Source organism: Oncorhynchus masou, chromosome 18, assembly GCF_036934945.1.
Source record: "Oncorhynchus masou masou isolate Uvic2021 chromosome 18, UVic_Omas_1.1, whole genome shotgun sequence".
In the NCBI taxonomy this organism is placed as follows: Eukaryota; Metazoa; Chordata; class Actinopteri; order Salmoniformes; family Salmonidae; genus Oncorhynchus; species Oncorhynchus masou.
Window position 1 is genome coordinate 48,128,212 of NC_088229.1, and position 18,401 is coordinate 48,146,612.

Genomic DNA, 18,401 nt, shown 5'->3' on the forward strand with positions numbered 1-18,401 from the left:
AAAGGGATAAAGAATATGTACATAAAGATATATGAATGAGTGATGGTACAGAACGGCATAGGCAAGATGTAGTAGATGGTATCGAGCACAGTATATACATATGAGATGAGTAATGTAGGATATGTAAACATAAAAGTGGCATAGTTTTACCCTCTTGATACTCCCCATCCCGGATCCGGGATGGTGAATACAGCCTCAGGCTCATTAGCATAACGCAATGTTAACGATTTCTGAAAATCGCAAATAAAATGAAAATAATGCGCTTGCTCTCAAGCTTAGCCTTTTCTTAACAACACTGTCATCTCAGATTTTCAAAATATGCTTTTGAACCATAGCAATTCACTAATTTGTGTAAGAGTATGCTAAGCTAGCTTAGCATTTTGAGTAGCATTTAGCATGCAACATTTACACAAAAACCAGATAACCAAATAAATAAAATCATTTACCTTTGAAGAGCTTCGGATGTTTTCAATGAGGAGACTCTCAGTTACATAGCAAATGTTCAGTTTTTCCTGAAAGAATCTTTGTGTAGGAGAAATCGCTCCGTTTTGTACATCACATTTGGCTACCGAAACGAACCGAAAATTCAGTCACCAAAACGTCAAACTTTTTCCGAATTAACTCCATAATATCGACCGAAACATGGCAAACGTTGTTTGGAATCAATCCTCAAGGTGTTTTTTCACATATCTCTTCATTGATATATCGTTAGTGGAAGCCTGCATTCTTCTCTGAATTCCATGGAAAAATACTTGCAGCTGAGATTTGCGCACCAATTTCGGCGCAGGACACCGGGCGGACACCTGGTAAATGTGGTCTCTTATTGTCACGTCTAGTCAAGGTGGGTGGAATCAGGCGCAGAGAGCAGAATGCGATAATAACGTTTATTCTCCGGTGAACAAAAAACAAACAACAGTCAACCCAAAATTAAGACAGGGTGAAAATATCCAAAACAGGATAAAGACTAACCGGAGAAATAACAAACAGCAAACACCGACAGACAAAATGAAATGACAAAATAAACAATCCCCCACAAAACAAGGGCTGGACAACCTACATTAATTACAGACACTAATTAACTAAACAACACACACGTGAAACCAATTAGACATAACCAACAGAAACACGAAAAAGGGATCAGTAGTGGCTAATAGGACGGTGACGACGACCGCCGAGCACCGCCCGAATGGGCAGGAGAGCCAACCTCGGCGGAAGTCGTGACAGTACCCCCCCCCCCTTGACGCTCGGCTCCCGCAGCGCTCCGCCACCGTCCTCGAGGACGACCCGGAGGCCGAGGTGCTGGGCGATCCGGGTGGAGGCGGTGGAAATCTCTCAGGAGTGAAGGGTCCAAAATATCCCTCACCGGAACCCAGCATCTCTCCTCCGGACCGTACCCCTCCCAGTCCACGAGGTACTGTAGGCCCCCTACCCGGCGTCTAGAATCTAGAATGCTTCGAACTGTATACGCCGGGGACCCCTCGATGTCCAGAGGGGGCGGAGGGTCCTCAGGCACCTCACCTTCTTGCAGGGGACCAGCCACCACCGGCCTAAGGAGAGACACATGAAACGAGGGGTTAATACGGTAATACCTCGGAAGTTGTAACCTATAACACACCTCGTTTATTCTCCTCAGGACTTTGAACGGCCCTACACACTGCGGCCCCAGCTTCCGACAGGGCAGACGGAGAGACAGGTTTCGGGTCGAGAGCCAGACCCTGTCCCCCGGTGCAAACACGGGGGTCTCACTGCGGTGCTGGTCAGCGCTCCTCTTCTGCCGTTCTCCCGCTAGCCGTAATGAGTCCTGAACGGCTTTCCAGGTGTCCTTGGAGCGCTGTACCCATTCCCCCACCGCAGGAGCCTCGGTCTGACTCTGATGCCATGGAGCCAGGACCGGCTGGTAACCTAACACACACTCAAAAGGAGATAAGTTAGTAGAGGAGTGGTGTAAGGAGTTTTGGGCTAGTTCGGCCCATGGAACATACCTTGCCCATTCACCAGGCCGGTCCCGACAATAGGACCGCAGAAACCTGCCCACATCCTGGTTAACGCGCTCCACCTGCCCATTACTCTTGGGGTGAAAACCTGAGGTTAAGCTAACCGAGACCCCCAGTCTCTCCATAAACGCCCTCCACACTCTGGACGTGAATTGGGGACCCCGATCAGAGACGATATCCTCAGGCACCCCATAGTGCCGGAAGACAAGGGTAAACAAAGCCTCAGCAGTCTGCAGGGCCGTAGGGAGACCGGGCAATGGAATGAGACGACAGTACTTAGAAAACCGATCCACAACGACCAGGATCGTAGTACTTCCCTGGGACGGGGGAAGGTCGGTAAGAAAATCCACCGATAAATGTGTCCACGGCCGTTGTGGAACGGGGAGAGGTTGTAACTTCCCTCTAGGCAGGTGCCGAGGAGCCTTGCTCTGAGCACACACTGAACAGGAGGAGACATACAATCTCACGTCTTTAGCCAGTGTGGGCCACCAGTATCTCCCTCTCAGACTCTGCACTGTCCTCTTGATACCAGGATGACCCGAGGAGGGAAGAGTATGAGCCCACCTAATTAGCTTGTCCCGGACCACCCTCGGCACGTACTTGGTCCCAACTGGACAGTTAGGAGGAGCCGGCTCTGACCGTGAGGCCCTCTCTATCTCAGCGTCCACCTCCCATATCACCGGTGCCACGAGACATGACGGTGGAATGATGGGAGTTGGCTCTACTGACCGTTCCTCGGTATCATAGAGGCGAGACAGTGCGTCAGCTTTAGTGTTTTGGGAGCCTGGCCGATATGTGAGGGTAAACTGGAACCTAGTAAAAAACATGGCCCATCTAGCCTGACGTGGATTTAGTCTCTTAGCTGCCCGGATGTACCCGAGATTACAATGGTCAGTCCAGATGAGAAAAGGGTGTTTAGCCCCCTCAAGCCAGTGTCTCCACACCTTCAGAGCCTTGACTACAGCTAACAACTCCCGGTCCCCCACTTCATAGTTTCGCTCCGCTGGGCTGAGTTTGCTCGAATAGAAAGCACACGGGCGGAGTTTGGATGGCACGCCCGAGCGTTGGGACAGCACGGCCCCAACCCCAGCCTCGGACGCATCCACCTCCACTATGAACGCTAAAGAGGGGTCCGGATGCGCCAACACGGGCGCGTTGGTGAACAGCTCCTTCAACATTTACATTACATTTAAGTCATTTAGCAGACGCTCTTATCCAGAGCGACTTACAAATTGATTCAAACGACTGAAAGCTCTGCCCGCCTCTGCTGACCAACGCAAGCGCACCTGTCCTCCCTTCAGCAGTGAGGTGATGGGAGCAGCCACCTGACCAAAACCCCGGATAAACCTCCGGTAGTAATTGGCAAACCCTAAAAACCGCTGCACTTCTTTCACCGTGGTCGGAGTCGGCCAATTATGCACGGCTGTAATGCAATCATCCTCCATCACCACCCCGGAGGTGGAAATACTATACTCCAGGAAGGAAACGGACTGTTTGAAAAAATCACATTTCTCCGCCTTACAATACAGGTCATGTTCCAGTAGTCGCCTAAGCACCTTACGCACCAAAGACACATGCTCCGCGCGTGTGGCAGAATAGATCAAAATGTCATCAATGTACACTACCACTCCCTGCCCGAGCAGGTCTCGGAGAATCTTATCTACGAAAGATTGAAAAATGGCAGGAGCATTCTTCAACCCGTATGGCATGACGCAGTATTCATAATGACCAGAAGTAGTACTAAATGCGGTTTTCCACTCATCTCCTTTCCGGATACGTACCAGATTATATGCGCTCCTCAGGTCCAGTTTTGTGAAGAATCGCGCCCCGTGAAATGATTCCATTGCCGTAGCGATGAGAGGTAGTGGGTAACTAAACCCCACTGTGATGGAATTTAGACCTCTATAATCAATACACGGACGCAGACCTCCATCCTTCTTCTTCACAAAAAAGAAGCTTGAGGAGACGGGTGATATGGAGGGCTGAATGTATCCCTGTCCCAGCGATTCGGAAACATATGTTTCCATCGCAACTGTCTCCTCCTGGGACAATGGATACACGTGACTCCTAGGAAGTGCAGCGTTTTCCAGAAGGTTTATCGCACAGTCCTCTCGACGATGAGGTGGTAATCGGCATAATCTGAGGGAATGCGCACGGTAGAAACTTGGTCTGGACTCTCCACCGTGGTCGCACCAACGGCAACTCCTATGCACCTTCCTGAACACTCCTCTGACCACCCCTTAAGAGCCCCCTGTCGCCAGAAAATCACTGGGTTGTGTTGAGCTAACCAGGGAACCCCCAACACTACTGGAAACGCAGGTGAATCTATAAGGAACAGGCTAATCTGCTCAGCAGCACCTAATCATGTCCAGCAGCACCGTAGCCTCCCGAATTACTCCTGACCCTAATGGTCGGCTATCTAAGGAGTGCACGGGGAAAGGTTGATCTAACGACACCAAGGGAATCCCTAGCCTTAACGTAAGCCCACGATCCATAAAATTCCCAGCTGCGCCTGAATCAATTAGCGCCTTATGCTGTAGAGATGGGGAAAAACCAGGGAAAGAAATCAATACAAACACATGACCGACAGGAAGCTCTGAATGAGTTTGGTGCTTACTCACCTGGGGTGATCGAGCAGTGTTCTGCCTGTCCTCCCGACTCCTAGACGAGTTCCTCCAGCACCGGTTGGATGTGTGCCCTCGTCGACCACAACTGGTGCAGGAGAACACTCCTCCTCCAGTCCCCCTTGAAGCCGTACCTCCTAATTCCATAGGGATAGGAACATGGGGGCTAGGGATAGGAAACGACAGGACCTGATCCGAACGCCTGTGAACAGCCAGCAGGTTGTCGAGACGGATAGCCAGATCGATAAGTCCATCCAGTGTGAAAGTGGTGTCCCGACATGCCAGCTCCCTGCGGACGTCCTCCCTGAGACTACATCTAAAATGATCAATCAAGGCCCTGTCGTTCCATCCTGCTCCTGCTGCCAAAGTCCTGAACTCAAGGGCAAAATCCTGTACGCTCCTCGTCTCCTGACGCCGGTGGAACAGCCGTTCACCCGCCGCCCGACCCTCGGGTGGATGGTCAAAAACAGCTCGAAATCGGCGGGTGAACTCTGGGTAATTATCCTTAGCTGAGTCCGGACCATTCCATACTGCGTTAGCCCACTCAAGGGCTCGCCCAGTCAAGCAGGAGATGAGGGCGCACACGCTCTCCTCTCCAGAGGGAGCAGGACGCACGTTAGCCAGGTATAATTCCAGCTGAAGGAGGAAACCCTGGCACCCAGCCGCCGATCCGTCAAACACCCGTGGGAGTGTCAGCTGAAGAGCCCTAGAGCCGGATGAGGTCGCAGAAACAGGAGGTGCTGGAGAAGGGGTTGGTGAAGATGATGTGGGGAGGCCACTCCTCTCCCATCGATCCATTCTCTCCATCATTCGGTCCATAGCAGAACCAATCTGGTGCAGCATGCTGGTATGATGGAGGACCCTCTCTTCCATCGATGGGAGAGGAGACGCTGCTGCTCCTGCTGATTCCATAGGTGGTGCGGGATTCTGTCACGTCTAGTCAAGGTGGGTGGAATCATGCGCAGAGAGCAGAATGCGATAATAACGTTTATTCTCCGGTGAACAAAAACAAACAACAGTCAACCCAAAATAAAGACAGGGTGAAAATATCCAAAACAGGATAAAGACTAACCGGAGAAAAAACAAACAGCAAACACCGACAGACAAAACGAAATGACAAAATAAACAATCCCGCACAAAACAAGGGCGGGACAAACTACATTAAATACAGACACTAATTAACTAAACAACACACATGTGAAACCAATTAGACAAAACCAACAGAAACACGAAAAAGGGATCAGTAGTGGCTAATAGGACGGTGACGACGACCGCCGAGCACCGCCCGAATGGGCAGGAGAGCCAACCTCGGCGGAAGTCGTGACACTTATGGTCAATCTTCCAATGATATGCCTACAAATACGTCACAATGCTGCAGACACCTTGGGGAAACGGCAGAAAGGGCAGGCTCATTCCTCTCGCATTCACAGCCATATAAGGAGACAATGGAAAACGGAGCCTCAAAAATCCTGCTGATTTCCTGGATGCCGTTTCATCTTGGTTTTGCCTGTAGCTCACGTTCTAGGGCACGCACAGAGAATATCTTTGCAGTTCTGGAAACGTCAGAGTGTTTTCTTTCCAAAGCTATCAATTATATGCATAGTCGAGCATCTTTTTGTGACAAAATATTGCGCTTTAAACGGGCACGTCTTTTTATCCAAAAATGGATAGTGATACATGTATTACATAAAGATGGCAAGATTGCAGTAGATGACAGAGTACAGTATATACATATGAGATGAGTAATGTAGGGTATGTAAACATTATATTAAGGGGAAACATATGTCTTGGAATGGCCTAGTCAAAGCCCAGACCTCAATCCAATTGAGAATCTGTGGTATGACTTAAAGATTGCTGTACATCAGCGGTACCCATCCAACTTGAAGGAGCTGGAGCAGTTTTGCCTTGAAGAATCCCAGTGGCTCGATGTCTCAAGCTTATAGAGACATACCCCAAGAGATTTGCAACTGCAATTGCTGCAAAAGGTGGCTCTACAAAGTATTGACTTTGGGGGGGTGAATAGTTATGCATGCTCAAGTTTTCAGTTTTTTTGTCTCATTTCTTGTTTGTTTCACAATACAAAATGTGGTAGGCATGTTGTGTAAATCAAATGGAACAAACCCCCCAAAAAGTAAGGAAACAAAATAGGAAAAATGCCAAGGGGGGTGAATACTTTTGCAAGCCACTGTATATACTCCCACAGTTGACAGATCATGTCAGAGCAAAAACTATACCACAAAATCCAATGAACTGTCCATCGCTCTCAGACATAGAACTGGGATGAGGCATGCAGTACTACTCAAAAGTGTGAACACACCTGCTCATTTTAGGGGTTTTCTTAATTTTTACTATTTTCTACATTGTAGAATAATAGTGAAGACATAAAAACTATGAAATAACACATATGGAATCATATAGTAACCAAAAACGTGTTAAACAAATGAAAGTAGTCACCCTTTTTCTTGATGACAGTTTTGCACACTCTTGGTATTCTCTCAACCAGCTTCATCTGGAATGCTTTTCCAACGTTCTTGAAGGAGTTCTAGCATATGAGCACTGCTGCATATGTGCACTTGTTGGCTGCTTTTCCTTCACTCTGCTGTCCAAAACATCCCACACCATCTCAATTGGATTGAGGTTGGGTGATTGTAGGTGCCAGGTCATCTGATGCGGCACTCCATCACTGACTTTTTTGATAAAATAGCTGTTACATAGCCTGGATGTCCTGTTGAAAAACAAATGATAGTCCCACTAAGCGCAAACCAGATGGGATGGCGTATTACTGCAGAATGCTGTGGTAGCCATGCAGGTTTAAACCTCTTGGGGATAGTGAGACGCTAGCGTCAGCGTCTCACGTGGCCAATTGCCCTGGGACATGCAGAGCGCCAAATTCAAATAAAACACTTTAAAACTCAAACTTTCATTAAATCACACATGCAAGATACTCAATTAAAGCAACACTCATTGTGAATCCAGGCAACATGTCAGATTTAAAAAATGCTTTTCGGTGAAAGCATGAGAAGCTATTATCTGATAGCATGCACCCACCTGAACAAGCTGTAAACAAAAGAACTAGCGTAGCAGGCGCTACACAAAACGCTGAAATAAAACATAAAACATGCAATACCTTTCACAAGCTTTTTTGTTGGCACTCCAATATGTCCCATAAACATCACAATTGGTCCTTTCGATTAATTCCGTCCATGTATACCCAAAATGTCCATTTATAAAGCAGGTTTGATCCAGAAAAAAACAGCTTGCCAAAACACATCGTCACTACAAAACATTTCAAAAGTTGCCTATAAACTTTGCCAAAATATTTCAAACTACTTTTGTAATACAATTTTAGGTATTTTTAAACGTTAATAATCAATCAAATTGTAGATGTGACAATCTGTATTCAATAGAGCAAGTAAACAAAACATGCACCTTTTTTCCTCTTACGTAACTCTCAACAGTGTAATGTTGTTCCAGTATGTGCTTCTTCTTCGTTGCACCAATGATTAACTTCAACCCAATTCCAAAGACTGGTGACATCCTGTGGAAGTCGTAGGAACTGTAAAATGGTCCACACCTACTAATCATATATTCCTGGCATGAGTAGCAGGAAATTGAAATTGTGCACGCTATTTATCCAAAAGTGGAAATGCTGCCCCCTATCCCGAAGAAGTTTTAACTTCTTTGGGATCGGTGGGACGGTAGCGTCCCATCTGGTCAACATCCGGTGAAATGGCAGTGCCAAATTCAAATTAAATTACTATAAATATTAAACTTTCATGAAATCACAAGTGTAATACATCAAAATAAAGCTCAACTTGTTGTCAATCCAGCCAAGGTGTCAGATTTCAAAAAGGCTTTACGGCGAAAGCAAACCATGTGATTATCTGAGAACAGCGTCCAGCATACAAATGCATGACAAATCATTTAACCAGGGAGTTGCGACACGAAAGTCAGAAGTTGCGATATAATATATTCCTTACATTTGAAGATCTTCTTATGTTGGCACTCAAAGGTCTGTTACATTACAAATGGTCCTTTTGTTCAATACATTTCTTCTTTATATCCATAACTCAGTTTAGCTGGCGCGCTCCAGTCAATAATCCACTCAATTTCCATCGGTCAATGCATACAAAATGAATCCCAAACAACACCAATAAACTTATCCAAACAAGTCAATCAACGTTTATAATCAATCCTTAGGTACCCCATTACGCAAATAAACAATAAAATTGAACTTCTTTGGGACTGGGGGGCAGTATTGAGTAGCTTGGATAATAAGGTGCCCAGAGTAAACTTCCTGCTACTCAGGCCAAAAAGCTAGAATATGCATACAAATTGTAGATTTGGATGGCAAACACTCTGAAGTTTCAAAAACTGTTTGAATGATGTCTGTGAGTATAACAGAACCCACATGGCAGGCGAAAACCTGAGAAGAAATCAAACCAGGAAGTGGGAAATCTAAGGTTTGTAGTTTTTCAAGTCATTGTCTATCGAATATGCTGACTCAATTTTCTGTGCCATGTGCAAAAAGGAGGACTGCCCCTTATGAATATGTTTAGAGTATACACATAGGCTGAATGATAAATAATGTTGGACCTTCAGAATTGGTCCTGCCTCAGTACGAATGAGAAAGGTGGGCTGAGGTGCTTCCCTTCTCACTTGTACTGGGTTGAATTTGGAAGTGTGTGTGTCTTTTTAGTCCCAGAAGAGGGATATATTGAGAATTTTCCAGAACATGTGTGACCATTATACATTTCAGGATAGTCAGCAAAACTTGTGCTCTCTGTATGTGCTCTGGGTCATTAGACATGCACCTGTCTGGCGAGTGGACATGACTGGTTATTTATGTAACAGGTCTCTGGCCTAATATATACTGGTGATATGGTTACACCTCTTGGGTATTTTGTGTCCGTGTTCTTTTTCTATCTTAATCTTTTATTTTTATTGGCCAGTCTGAGATATGGCTTTTTCTTTGCAACTCTACCCTAGAAGGCCAGCATCCCGGAGTCACCTCTTCATTGTTGACGTTGAGACTGGTGTTTTGCGGTTACTATTTAATGAAGCTGCCAGTCGAGGAATTGTGAGGAGTCTGTTTCTCAAACTAGACACTCTAATGTACTCGTCCTCTTGCTCAATTGTGCACCGGGGCCTCCCACTCCTCTTTTCATTTTCAACGCCCTGGCTGAGGAAAGGAGGTTCTCACCCAAGATTTGACGGTACATGACCCTGTCCATCGTCCCTTTGATGCCTGTCCCCTTAGCAGAAAACCACCCCAAAGCATAATGTTTCCACCTCCATGTTTGATGGTGGGGATGGTGTTCTTGGGGTCATAGGCAGCATTCCTCCTCCTCCAAACACGGCGAGTTGAGTTGATGCCAAAGAGCTCCATTTTGGTCTCATCAGACCACAACACTTTCACCCAGTTGTCCTCTGAATCATTCAGATGTTCATTGGCAAACTTCAGACGGGCATGTGTATGTGCTTTCTTGAGCAGGGGGACCTTAAGGAAACTGCAGGATTTCAGTCCTTCACAGCGTAGTGTGTTACCAATTGTTTTCTTGGTGACTATGGTCCCAGCTGCCTTGAGATCATTGACAAGATCCTCCCATGTAGTTCTGGGCTGATTCCTCACCGTTCTCATGATCATTGCAACTCCACAAAGTGAGATCTTGCATGGAGCCCTAGGACGGGTGAGATTGACAGTTCTTTTGTGTTTCTTCCATTTGCGAATAATTGCACCAGCTGTTGTCACCTTCTCACCAAGCTGCTTGGCGATGGGCTTGTAGCCCATTCCAGCCTTTTGTAGGTCTACAATCTTGTCCCTGACATCTGGCACAGTGCTGACTTTTGCCCGTTGCCTGCAGCAAAAGCCTCTATCCCGTCCTCTGGCTAGGCAGAGTACTTTAGGATTTTAGTTACTTCGGTGTAACAAGGGCCTAGCCGTGCGGTCCTACCAACCCTTCTATTTATTCGTACTGGCCTTTCGCGTGAGTTGGGTTTGTTCCTTTGTTCACATTGTCACTCCCTTATTTCCCGGTCTAGTGTGGGGCCTTGGATAGATAAGTACTTTATTACTTTATGTTTACTTTATGTTTATTTTTCCTATACTCCCTTACATTGTGCCTTCCTCTCCATATATCAATACCTAATAACTAATCTTCTGTTAGTTATTATGCTCGTTAGCTAGTAGTCACTTGGAAACTAGTATTATATGTTTGACTTTTCCAAAGTTATATTATTGTCCACACAATGAAATATTATTTAGTGCAATCACTTTAACCTATAACCAGGGTCACTTTCCGTTCAGTGAGATTGTCAGAGGTGTTTGCTCTCCAGATCGTTACTCTGGCCTAGTTGTCAAAGTTTTATTAAGTCACTGTTTTTTGTCTAATACACGTTATTACAGTTAAATGGTTATACAGTCCTAATACATCAATAATGCTCAATCAATCCTTAATGCGTTATGCTATGCCAGATAATATTGCAAATATAGTCAGCTTAACTGAGTATCTCTTAATATTGCCAAATTCTTTATAGTAACACTTAATACTTCCTCCTACCTAGTGTTTGACCAATGTATTCTTAATCCTTCTGCTTTCTATGAGTCTTACTGGCATGATGTTATCTCCCACCTATGTAAACCTCTGGCACCCCAAAGATGGAACTAATTCTTTTTTCAGGAGTTTTCAACATTTAAGGCTTCTTCTTAGACCTCCAATAAGGATCTATTTGCAAATAAGCCTTGAGTGGAAAAGTCTCTCCCTTTTAGCTCGCGTTCTCTTACTCTTTCTAGGTGGGGCGATCTTCCAGTAGTTTAAATAGGTTTCAAAATACACCAGTCAACTTTTAGCTCGTGCAGAAATGCTTAAGTAGTCAAACCACGTAGAGTATAGTAAAAAGTAATTTTTCTTGCCAAACAATTCTCTGATGTTTAAATCATAATGGTATGAGGATTGTGCCTTAGGTACTGATTTCTCCTTCTTTTATACTGCCTTAGAGACTTAGTTTGGGGAGAGCCGCTTGGGAGTGCAATTCACATTGCCTGGGAGTGCAATTCACATTGCCTGGGAGTGCAATTCACATTGCCTGGGAGTGCAATTCACATTGCCTGGGAGTGCAATTCACATTGCCTGGGAGTGCAATTCACTTTGCCTGGGAGTGCAATCCACTTTGCCTGTGAGTGCAACTCACTTTGCCTGTGAGTGTAACTCACTTTGCCTGTGAGTGCAACCCATTTTGCCTGTGAGTGCAAAAGTCATTATTACTCAATCCAGTTTTAGGTCTCTCAGCACGGATGCCCATAAATCTTCTTCCGTTGGCATGTTGGCTTTATGGAGGTGTTCATACCACTCCTCCTCAGCACCTACGTAGGTTGATTCTTGTTTCTTCTCCAGTTCTATTGGATCTTGTTCTTTTGGCTCCCCCTGCTGGTTGTCTTCTGTCCTTTGCAGTCTCTTCCTGTAGTTCCCAGTCCAAGAGTGGTCCCAGAATCCACTGATGTGGTTCTAATTCTGGACTGACCACTGGGGGAGGAGTCCGATCTCTTTTGTTTTTTGCTACACATCCTTGGAGAGCTCTTTGGTCTTAGCCATGGTGGAGCGTTTGGAATCTGATTGATTGCTTCTATGGACAGGTGTCTTTTTATACAGGTAACAAACTGAGATTAGGAGCACTCCGTTTAAGAGTGTGCTCCTAACCTCAGCTCGTTACCCATATAAAAAGACACCTGGGAGCCAGAAATCTTTCTGATTGAGAGGGGGTCAACTACTTATTTCCCTCATTAAAATGCAACTCAATTTATAACATTTTTGACATGCGTTTTTCTGGATTTTTTTTGTTATTCTGTCTCTCAAATAAAACTGACCTTTTTTTGTCAGTGGGCAAACGTAAAAAATCAGCAGGGGATCAAATACTTTTTTCCCTCACTGTATACGCTGAATTATGCTCAACTCTCCAGCCTTCTAGAAGCTTTGTCTTCACACAGCCACATTGTAACGCCTCTCATCGAAGGAGTGGACCAAAGCGCAGCGTGGAAAGTGTTCATGATTTTTATTTTCAAAAAACACTCAAACAAAATAACAAAAGTGAAAATGAAAGCGCACAGTTCTGTCAAGAAAAAACACTAAACAGAAAACAAGATTCCACAAAACCCTAAAGGATAATGACAACTTATATATGATCCCCAATCAGCGACAACGATAGACTCTGATTGGGAACCACACACGGACAAAAACATTCCCACCCTGACCCAACCAAACATAGAGAATAAGAAGGATCTCTAAGGTTGGGGCGTGACACACATTGCAATGATAAAACTGGAGGGGACATGACCCCCAGTCCACTCCAGTAAAGTTGTGCCCCTGCGTAAAGTAGTAAACACATGGTCTTTACTAGTTAACATCACCACAAAGTCATACTTATTGCTAGATCCAGCCCATTTCTACAATTTCTCTTCTTAAAATTGGATTTTAAACCTTAACCAAACTGCTAACCTTATGCCTATCCCTAACCCAGGGTTCGCTTGAGGTGCTTAACAGTACTTTAATTTGGCACTCTTGAAATAAAATGAGGAGAACAGAAAATCATAAAATGTTACACAATATATATATATTTATGAAAAATGTATTGTTTTTGCCAATTCATTTCAAGACAGACTACCAAGTCTTATTTTGTCACGTGTTTCACACTCTGGTTGCAAGGCGAGGTCGCTCATTCCACCCACACTGCTACTGAGCCAGGCAGGTATAGAACTGACTGAATAGTTTCCGCCAAACATCACATCGATAACTAAAATGCAAGGCAAATGTAGATTAGATCCTGCCTGGCAGGATGTTGATGTTTATGAATGGGCTTTGTAAAAAAAAAAAAAAAAGACACAAAGTAACAATGAGGCTATATACAGGGGGTACTGGTACCGAGCCAATGTTTAGGGGTACAGGTTAGTCTAGGTGATTGAGGAAACATGTACATGTAGGTAGGGGTAAAGTGACTATGCATTGATAAAAAGCAGCAAGTATCAGCAGCATAAAAAAATGGTCTATTAACCCTGCTAACCTTAAATTAAATCATTTTTGCCAATTTTGAGAGTGTGGCTGTGGAATCTGACTGTGGGTGTGTTATCCAGTGGAAACCAAAACATGCGCAGAAGCTTTGGGACATTTAGTCAGGGAAAACCTTAAATGGTTGAGAATTTTGCCATGTCCTTATGGTCTGTTTCGCCCTGTAGTCACTGCCAGTTTGGAAGCTTTTAACATGGCCTATTAAGTCATATTAAACACCAAATATTCATTAATATGCTGTAATGTATAAACACTTTACCTAGCAGCCAACCTGCTTGTACCAATCCCATGAAATTACAGTAAAATACTTGGAAATACAAGTCCCTCCCCTCAATGAATTTCATTCAGTCATTCCATTTATGGTAGCATTAAACAAATGTTACAGTGTAATGCAGTACATTTTACGGTATTGTATAGTGTCATTACGCAGTACTTGCTTTGATACTGAATTTATATTTAAGTATGTATACTGTAATATGAAATACATAATTTTACTTGCCACTGAGCTGTCTGTAAGTTAGTCAAATTCAAGGCAACCCCTTTACAACCCCTTAACCGCCTTGGTTATCCGATAAACCAGTTTAAAAAGTCACCTGCTCTTTCTGGTAGAGTGAGGGTATGAGAAACAGAGGGAGTAAAAGGGGGAGAGCGAGAGTTCACGTGTTCGCTCAACTCCCCACATGCACTTTGTGCCACTCAGCATCATATCCCTATTCACTTTCTTCTTCCTGTATTCCCCTTGTCTCCTCCTCTCACCATCTCCTGCCTTTCAGGAGAGTATGCCTCCCTCCCTCGATGCTCTTATAGGGTAATTGATGTAACGGAGAAAGGAGACTTTCATGCAATGAAGTAGTATTTTTCATCAGACGAGGTGCAATAAGGAGAATTCTCTTGCGACATCAGACAGTGGAGCCTCAGCAGCGAGTAGGGGAGGGAAGATTCTGTTTCAGGTAATTGAGTCGCGACAGATGGGCACGACGACTGGTTGCCGACGTGCCTGACACCGAAAAAGCCCCAGTCAAAAGAGGGATTATTTTATAGACTGACCACTCCTGCTTGTCAATTCTACCTGGCGGATTGTCTCAAGAATCATGAATATGTCACCCCACGACCTGAGGAAAAATATACGAGTGCTGGCATTAGAGATTGGCGTACGAGTTCTTCTTTTCGGAGTTTTTGTGTAAGTACACCATTCATATGCAAGGAGTGCGACAGTAAAATAAATTGTATTCACATTTCAACTCTCATTTTGATAAACAAATGTGTATTCCTCCTCAAAACATGAGTCTATTGAGTAGTCTTACCACTGCTCTCCTTCCGGAGCTCTTGAAATGGCTGAGGATACAGTAGCGATCTTTCAGTTCCACTTGTATTATCCATCGTGTTATAGATTTATGACTCAAAGTCAGTTAGGCAGGACCATAGATCTAATGCTCTATGACCAGTTCTGAGCTTCGATTTCTATTCAGTGATTATGTCCCCATCCATAATTTTAGATTGAGATAAGCGATGGACCATGATATGCTTCAAACATAGAATCAATGTTATGTATCATCACATAAGTGTGGTTCGATGTAGAATGTAAAGTCTCATAGCTGTTACTTCATTAGTAGTCCTATAATGAATTATGTGGTTGATTGGGCGATTGCAATGCAAAGGCGACTTGTCGCTTGAGCGTATGCCACAGTGCTGAAAGGACAGCTCCTCGTCTTCCCTCATATTTTAGCACCATGGAGACTGCCTCTTTCCAAAGCTGGTTCCATTGACTGTTAACATGTTGCTTTAACAAATTGATTAATTAGTTTCATTGAATTTCATCATGTTGCAACGACAAAAGGCAATTAGGCTACATTCAACCCCATTTGAGGCTGGTGTGTGTTTGTGAGAGAGAATTTTCATGCATGGTAGCGCTTTAGAGTAAATATTTTTAAACATGTTTAGCATAAATTGGTACTATTGTCACGCCTTGGTCTTAGTATTTTGTGTTTTCGTTAATTAGTTGGTCTGGCCAGGGTGTGACATGGGTTTATGTTGTTGTATTTCGTAGTGTTTTTTTTTTAGTTATTGGGATTGTGGCTGAGTAGGGGTGTTGCATAGGTTTGGCTGCCTGAGGCGGTTCTCAATCAGAGTCAGGTGATTCTCGTTGTCTCTGATGGGAACCGTATTTAGGTAGCCTGGGTTTCACTTTGTATTTCGTGGGTGATTGTTCCTGTCTCTGTGTAGTTTCACCAGATAGGCTGTACTTAGGTTTCACGTTCCGTTTTGTTGTTTTGTATTTTGTCTCAGTATTTTCATGTATTCGTCATTTGTTTCATTAAACAACATGAGTAGCCAACACGCTGCATTTCGATCCGACTCTCTTGCAACAAACGAAGAACGCCGTTACAGAATCACCCACCACACACGGACCGAGCAGCGTGTTAACAGGCAGGAGCCACAGGAGAGGCAACAGAAGCAGCTTCAGTGGGAGAGGCTACACCACATGGAGTATACGACGTGGGAAGAAATAGACAGGTGGGCGATCAACCCAGAGAGAGTGCCGGAGCCCGCCTGGGATTCGCTGGAGCAGTGCGAAGAGGGCTATAGGAAAATGGAGTTGGAGAGGCAATCACGACGGCGCAGAGTAAAGCCCGGGAATCAGCCCCAAAAATTTCTTGAGGGGGGGGCTTTCAGGGAGTATGGCTACGCCAGGTAGGAGACCTGCGCAAACTCCCTGTGCTTACCGGGGGGCTAGAGAGACCGGGCAGGCACCGTGTTATGCAGTGGTGCGCACGGTGTCCCCAGTGCGGGTGCATAGCCCGGTGCGGTATATTTCAGCACCGCGTATCGGCCGGGCTAGATTGAGCTTCGAGCCAAATGCCATAAAGCCGGCTCTACGCATCTGGTCCCCAGTGCATCTCCTTGGGCCGGCTTACATGGCACCAGCCTTGCGCTCGGTGTCTCCGGTTCGCCTACATAGCCCAGTGCGGGCTATTCCACCTCGCCGCACTGGCAGGGCGACCGAGAGTATTCAACAAGGTAAGGTTGGGCAGGCTCGGTGCTCAAGAGCTCCAGTGCGCCTGCACGGTCCGGTCTATCCAGTACCACCTCCACACCCCAGGCCTCCGGTAACAGCTTCCCGCACCAGGCTTCCTGTGCGTGTCTTCGGCCCAATACCACCAGTGCCAGCACCACGCATCAGGCCTAGAGTGCGCCTCGCCTCTCCTGCGCTGTCGGAGCCTTTCTTCACTCCTGCGCTGTCGGAGTCTCCCGCCTGTTCAGCGCTATCAGAGCCTTTCTCCCCTCCAGCGCTGCCGGAGCCTCCTGCCTGTTCAGAGCAGCCTGAGCTGCCAGTCTGCATGGAGCAGCCAGAGCTATCAGTCTGCATGGAGCAGCTAGAGCTGCCAGTCTGCATGGAGCAGCTAGAGCTGCTAGTCTGCATGGAGCAGCTAGAGCTGCTAGTCTGCATGGAGCAGCTCGAGCTGCCAGTCTGCATGGAGCTGCCAGTCTGCAAGGAGCTGCCAGTTTGCATGGAGCTGCCAGTCTGCAAGGAGCTGCCAGTCTGCAAGGAGCTGCCAGTCTGCAAGGAGCTGCCAGTCTGCAAGGAGCTGCCAGTTTGCAAGGAGCTGCCAGTCTGCAAGGAGCTGCCAGTCTGCAAGGAGCTGCCAAAGCTGTTAGTCTGCATGGAACAGTCAGAGCTGTCAGTCTGCAAGAAGCCGCCAGAGCTGTCAATCTGCATGAGCCGCCAGTCAGCATGGAGCAGCCAGAGCCGCCAGTCAGCATGGAGCAGCCAGAGCCGTCAGTCAGCATGGAGCAGCCAGAGCCGTCAGTCAGCATGAAGCAGCCAGAGCCATCAGTGAGCCAGGATCCGCCAGTCAGCCAGACTCTTCCAGATCTGCCAGTCAGCCAGACTCTTCCAGATCTGCCAGTCAGCCAGTCTCTTCCAGATCTGCCAGTCAGCCAGACTCTTCCAGATCTGCCAGTCAGCCAGACTCTTCCAGATCTGCCAGTCAACCAGACTCTTCCAGATCCGCTAGTCAACCAGACTCTTCCAGATCCGCCAGTATGCCAGGATCTGCCGGATTAAACTGCCTGGCTGGGCTTCATCTCAGTACTGGGCTTCCTTTCAGTGCTGGGCTTCCTCTCAGTACTGGGCTGCCCCTCAGTCCCGAGCTGTCCCTCAGTCCCGAGCTGTCCCTCAGTCCCGAGCTGTCCCTCAGTCCCGAGCTGCCCCTCAGTCCCGAGCTGCCCCTCAGTCCCGAGCTGCCCCTCAGTCCCGAGCTGCCCCTCAGTCCCGAGCTTCCCCTCAGTCCCGAGCTTCCCCTCAGTCCCGAGCTTCCCCTCAGTCCCGAGCTGCCCCTCAGTCACGAGCTGCTCCTCAGTTCAGTGGGGTTCTGGGTGAGGACTATTAGGCCATGGTCGGCGGCGAGGGTGGATCATCCCAGGACGCGAAGGGGAGGAACTATGACATTAATGGAGTGGGGTCCACGTCCCGAGCCGGAAACTCCACCATGGACAGACGCCCACCCGGACCCTCCCTATGGTTTTGAGGTGCGTCCGGGAGTCCGCACCTTAGGGGGGGGGGTTCTGTCACGCCTTGGTCTTAGTATTTTGTGTTTTCGTTAATTAGTTGGTCAGGCCAGGGTGTGACATGGGTTTATGTTGTTGTATTTCGTAGTGGGGTTTTTTAGTTATTGGGATTGTGGCTGAGTAGGGGTGTTGCATAGGTTTGGCTGCCCGAGGCG

General features: G+C 46.4%; 1 protein-coding gene and 1 long non-coding RNA gene across 2 annotated transcripts in view; one reads left to right on the forward strand and one right to left on the reverse strand.

Annotated features, from left to right (window-relative positions):
- Window positions 1-897: 897 nt before the first annotated feature.
- Window positions 898-18,401, reverse strand: part of LOC135504725 (uncharacterized) — a 45,515-nt gene continuing 28,011 nt past the window's right edge. The window contains exons 2-4 of the long non-coding RNA XR_010450157.1: window positions 7,746-8,156; window positions 7,073-7,343; window positions 898-1,547 (exon numbers count right to left, since the gene is read on the reverse strand). This is a non-coding gene — a long non-coding RNA (uncharacterized LOC135504725). The remainder of the gene's footprint in view (window positions 1,548-7,072; window positions 7,344-7,745; window positions 8,157-18,401) is intronic.
- Window positions 14,487-18,401, forward strand: part of LOC135504724 (phospholipid phosphatase 4-like) — a 123,233-nt gene continuing 119,318 nt past the window's right edge. The window contains exon 1 of the mRNA XM_064923537.1: window positions 14,487-14,857. Coding sequence (XP_064779609.1) covers window positions 14,769-14,857 — 89 coding nt within the window. The 5' untranslated portion in view covers window positions 14,487-14,768. The remainder of the gene's footprint in view (window positions 14,858-18,401) is intronic.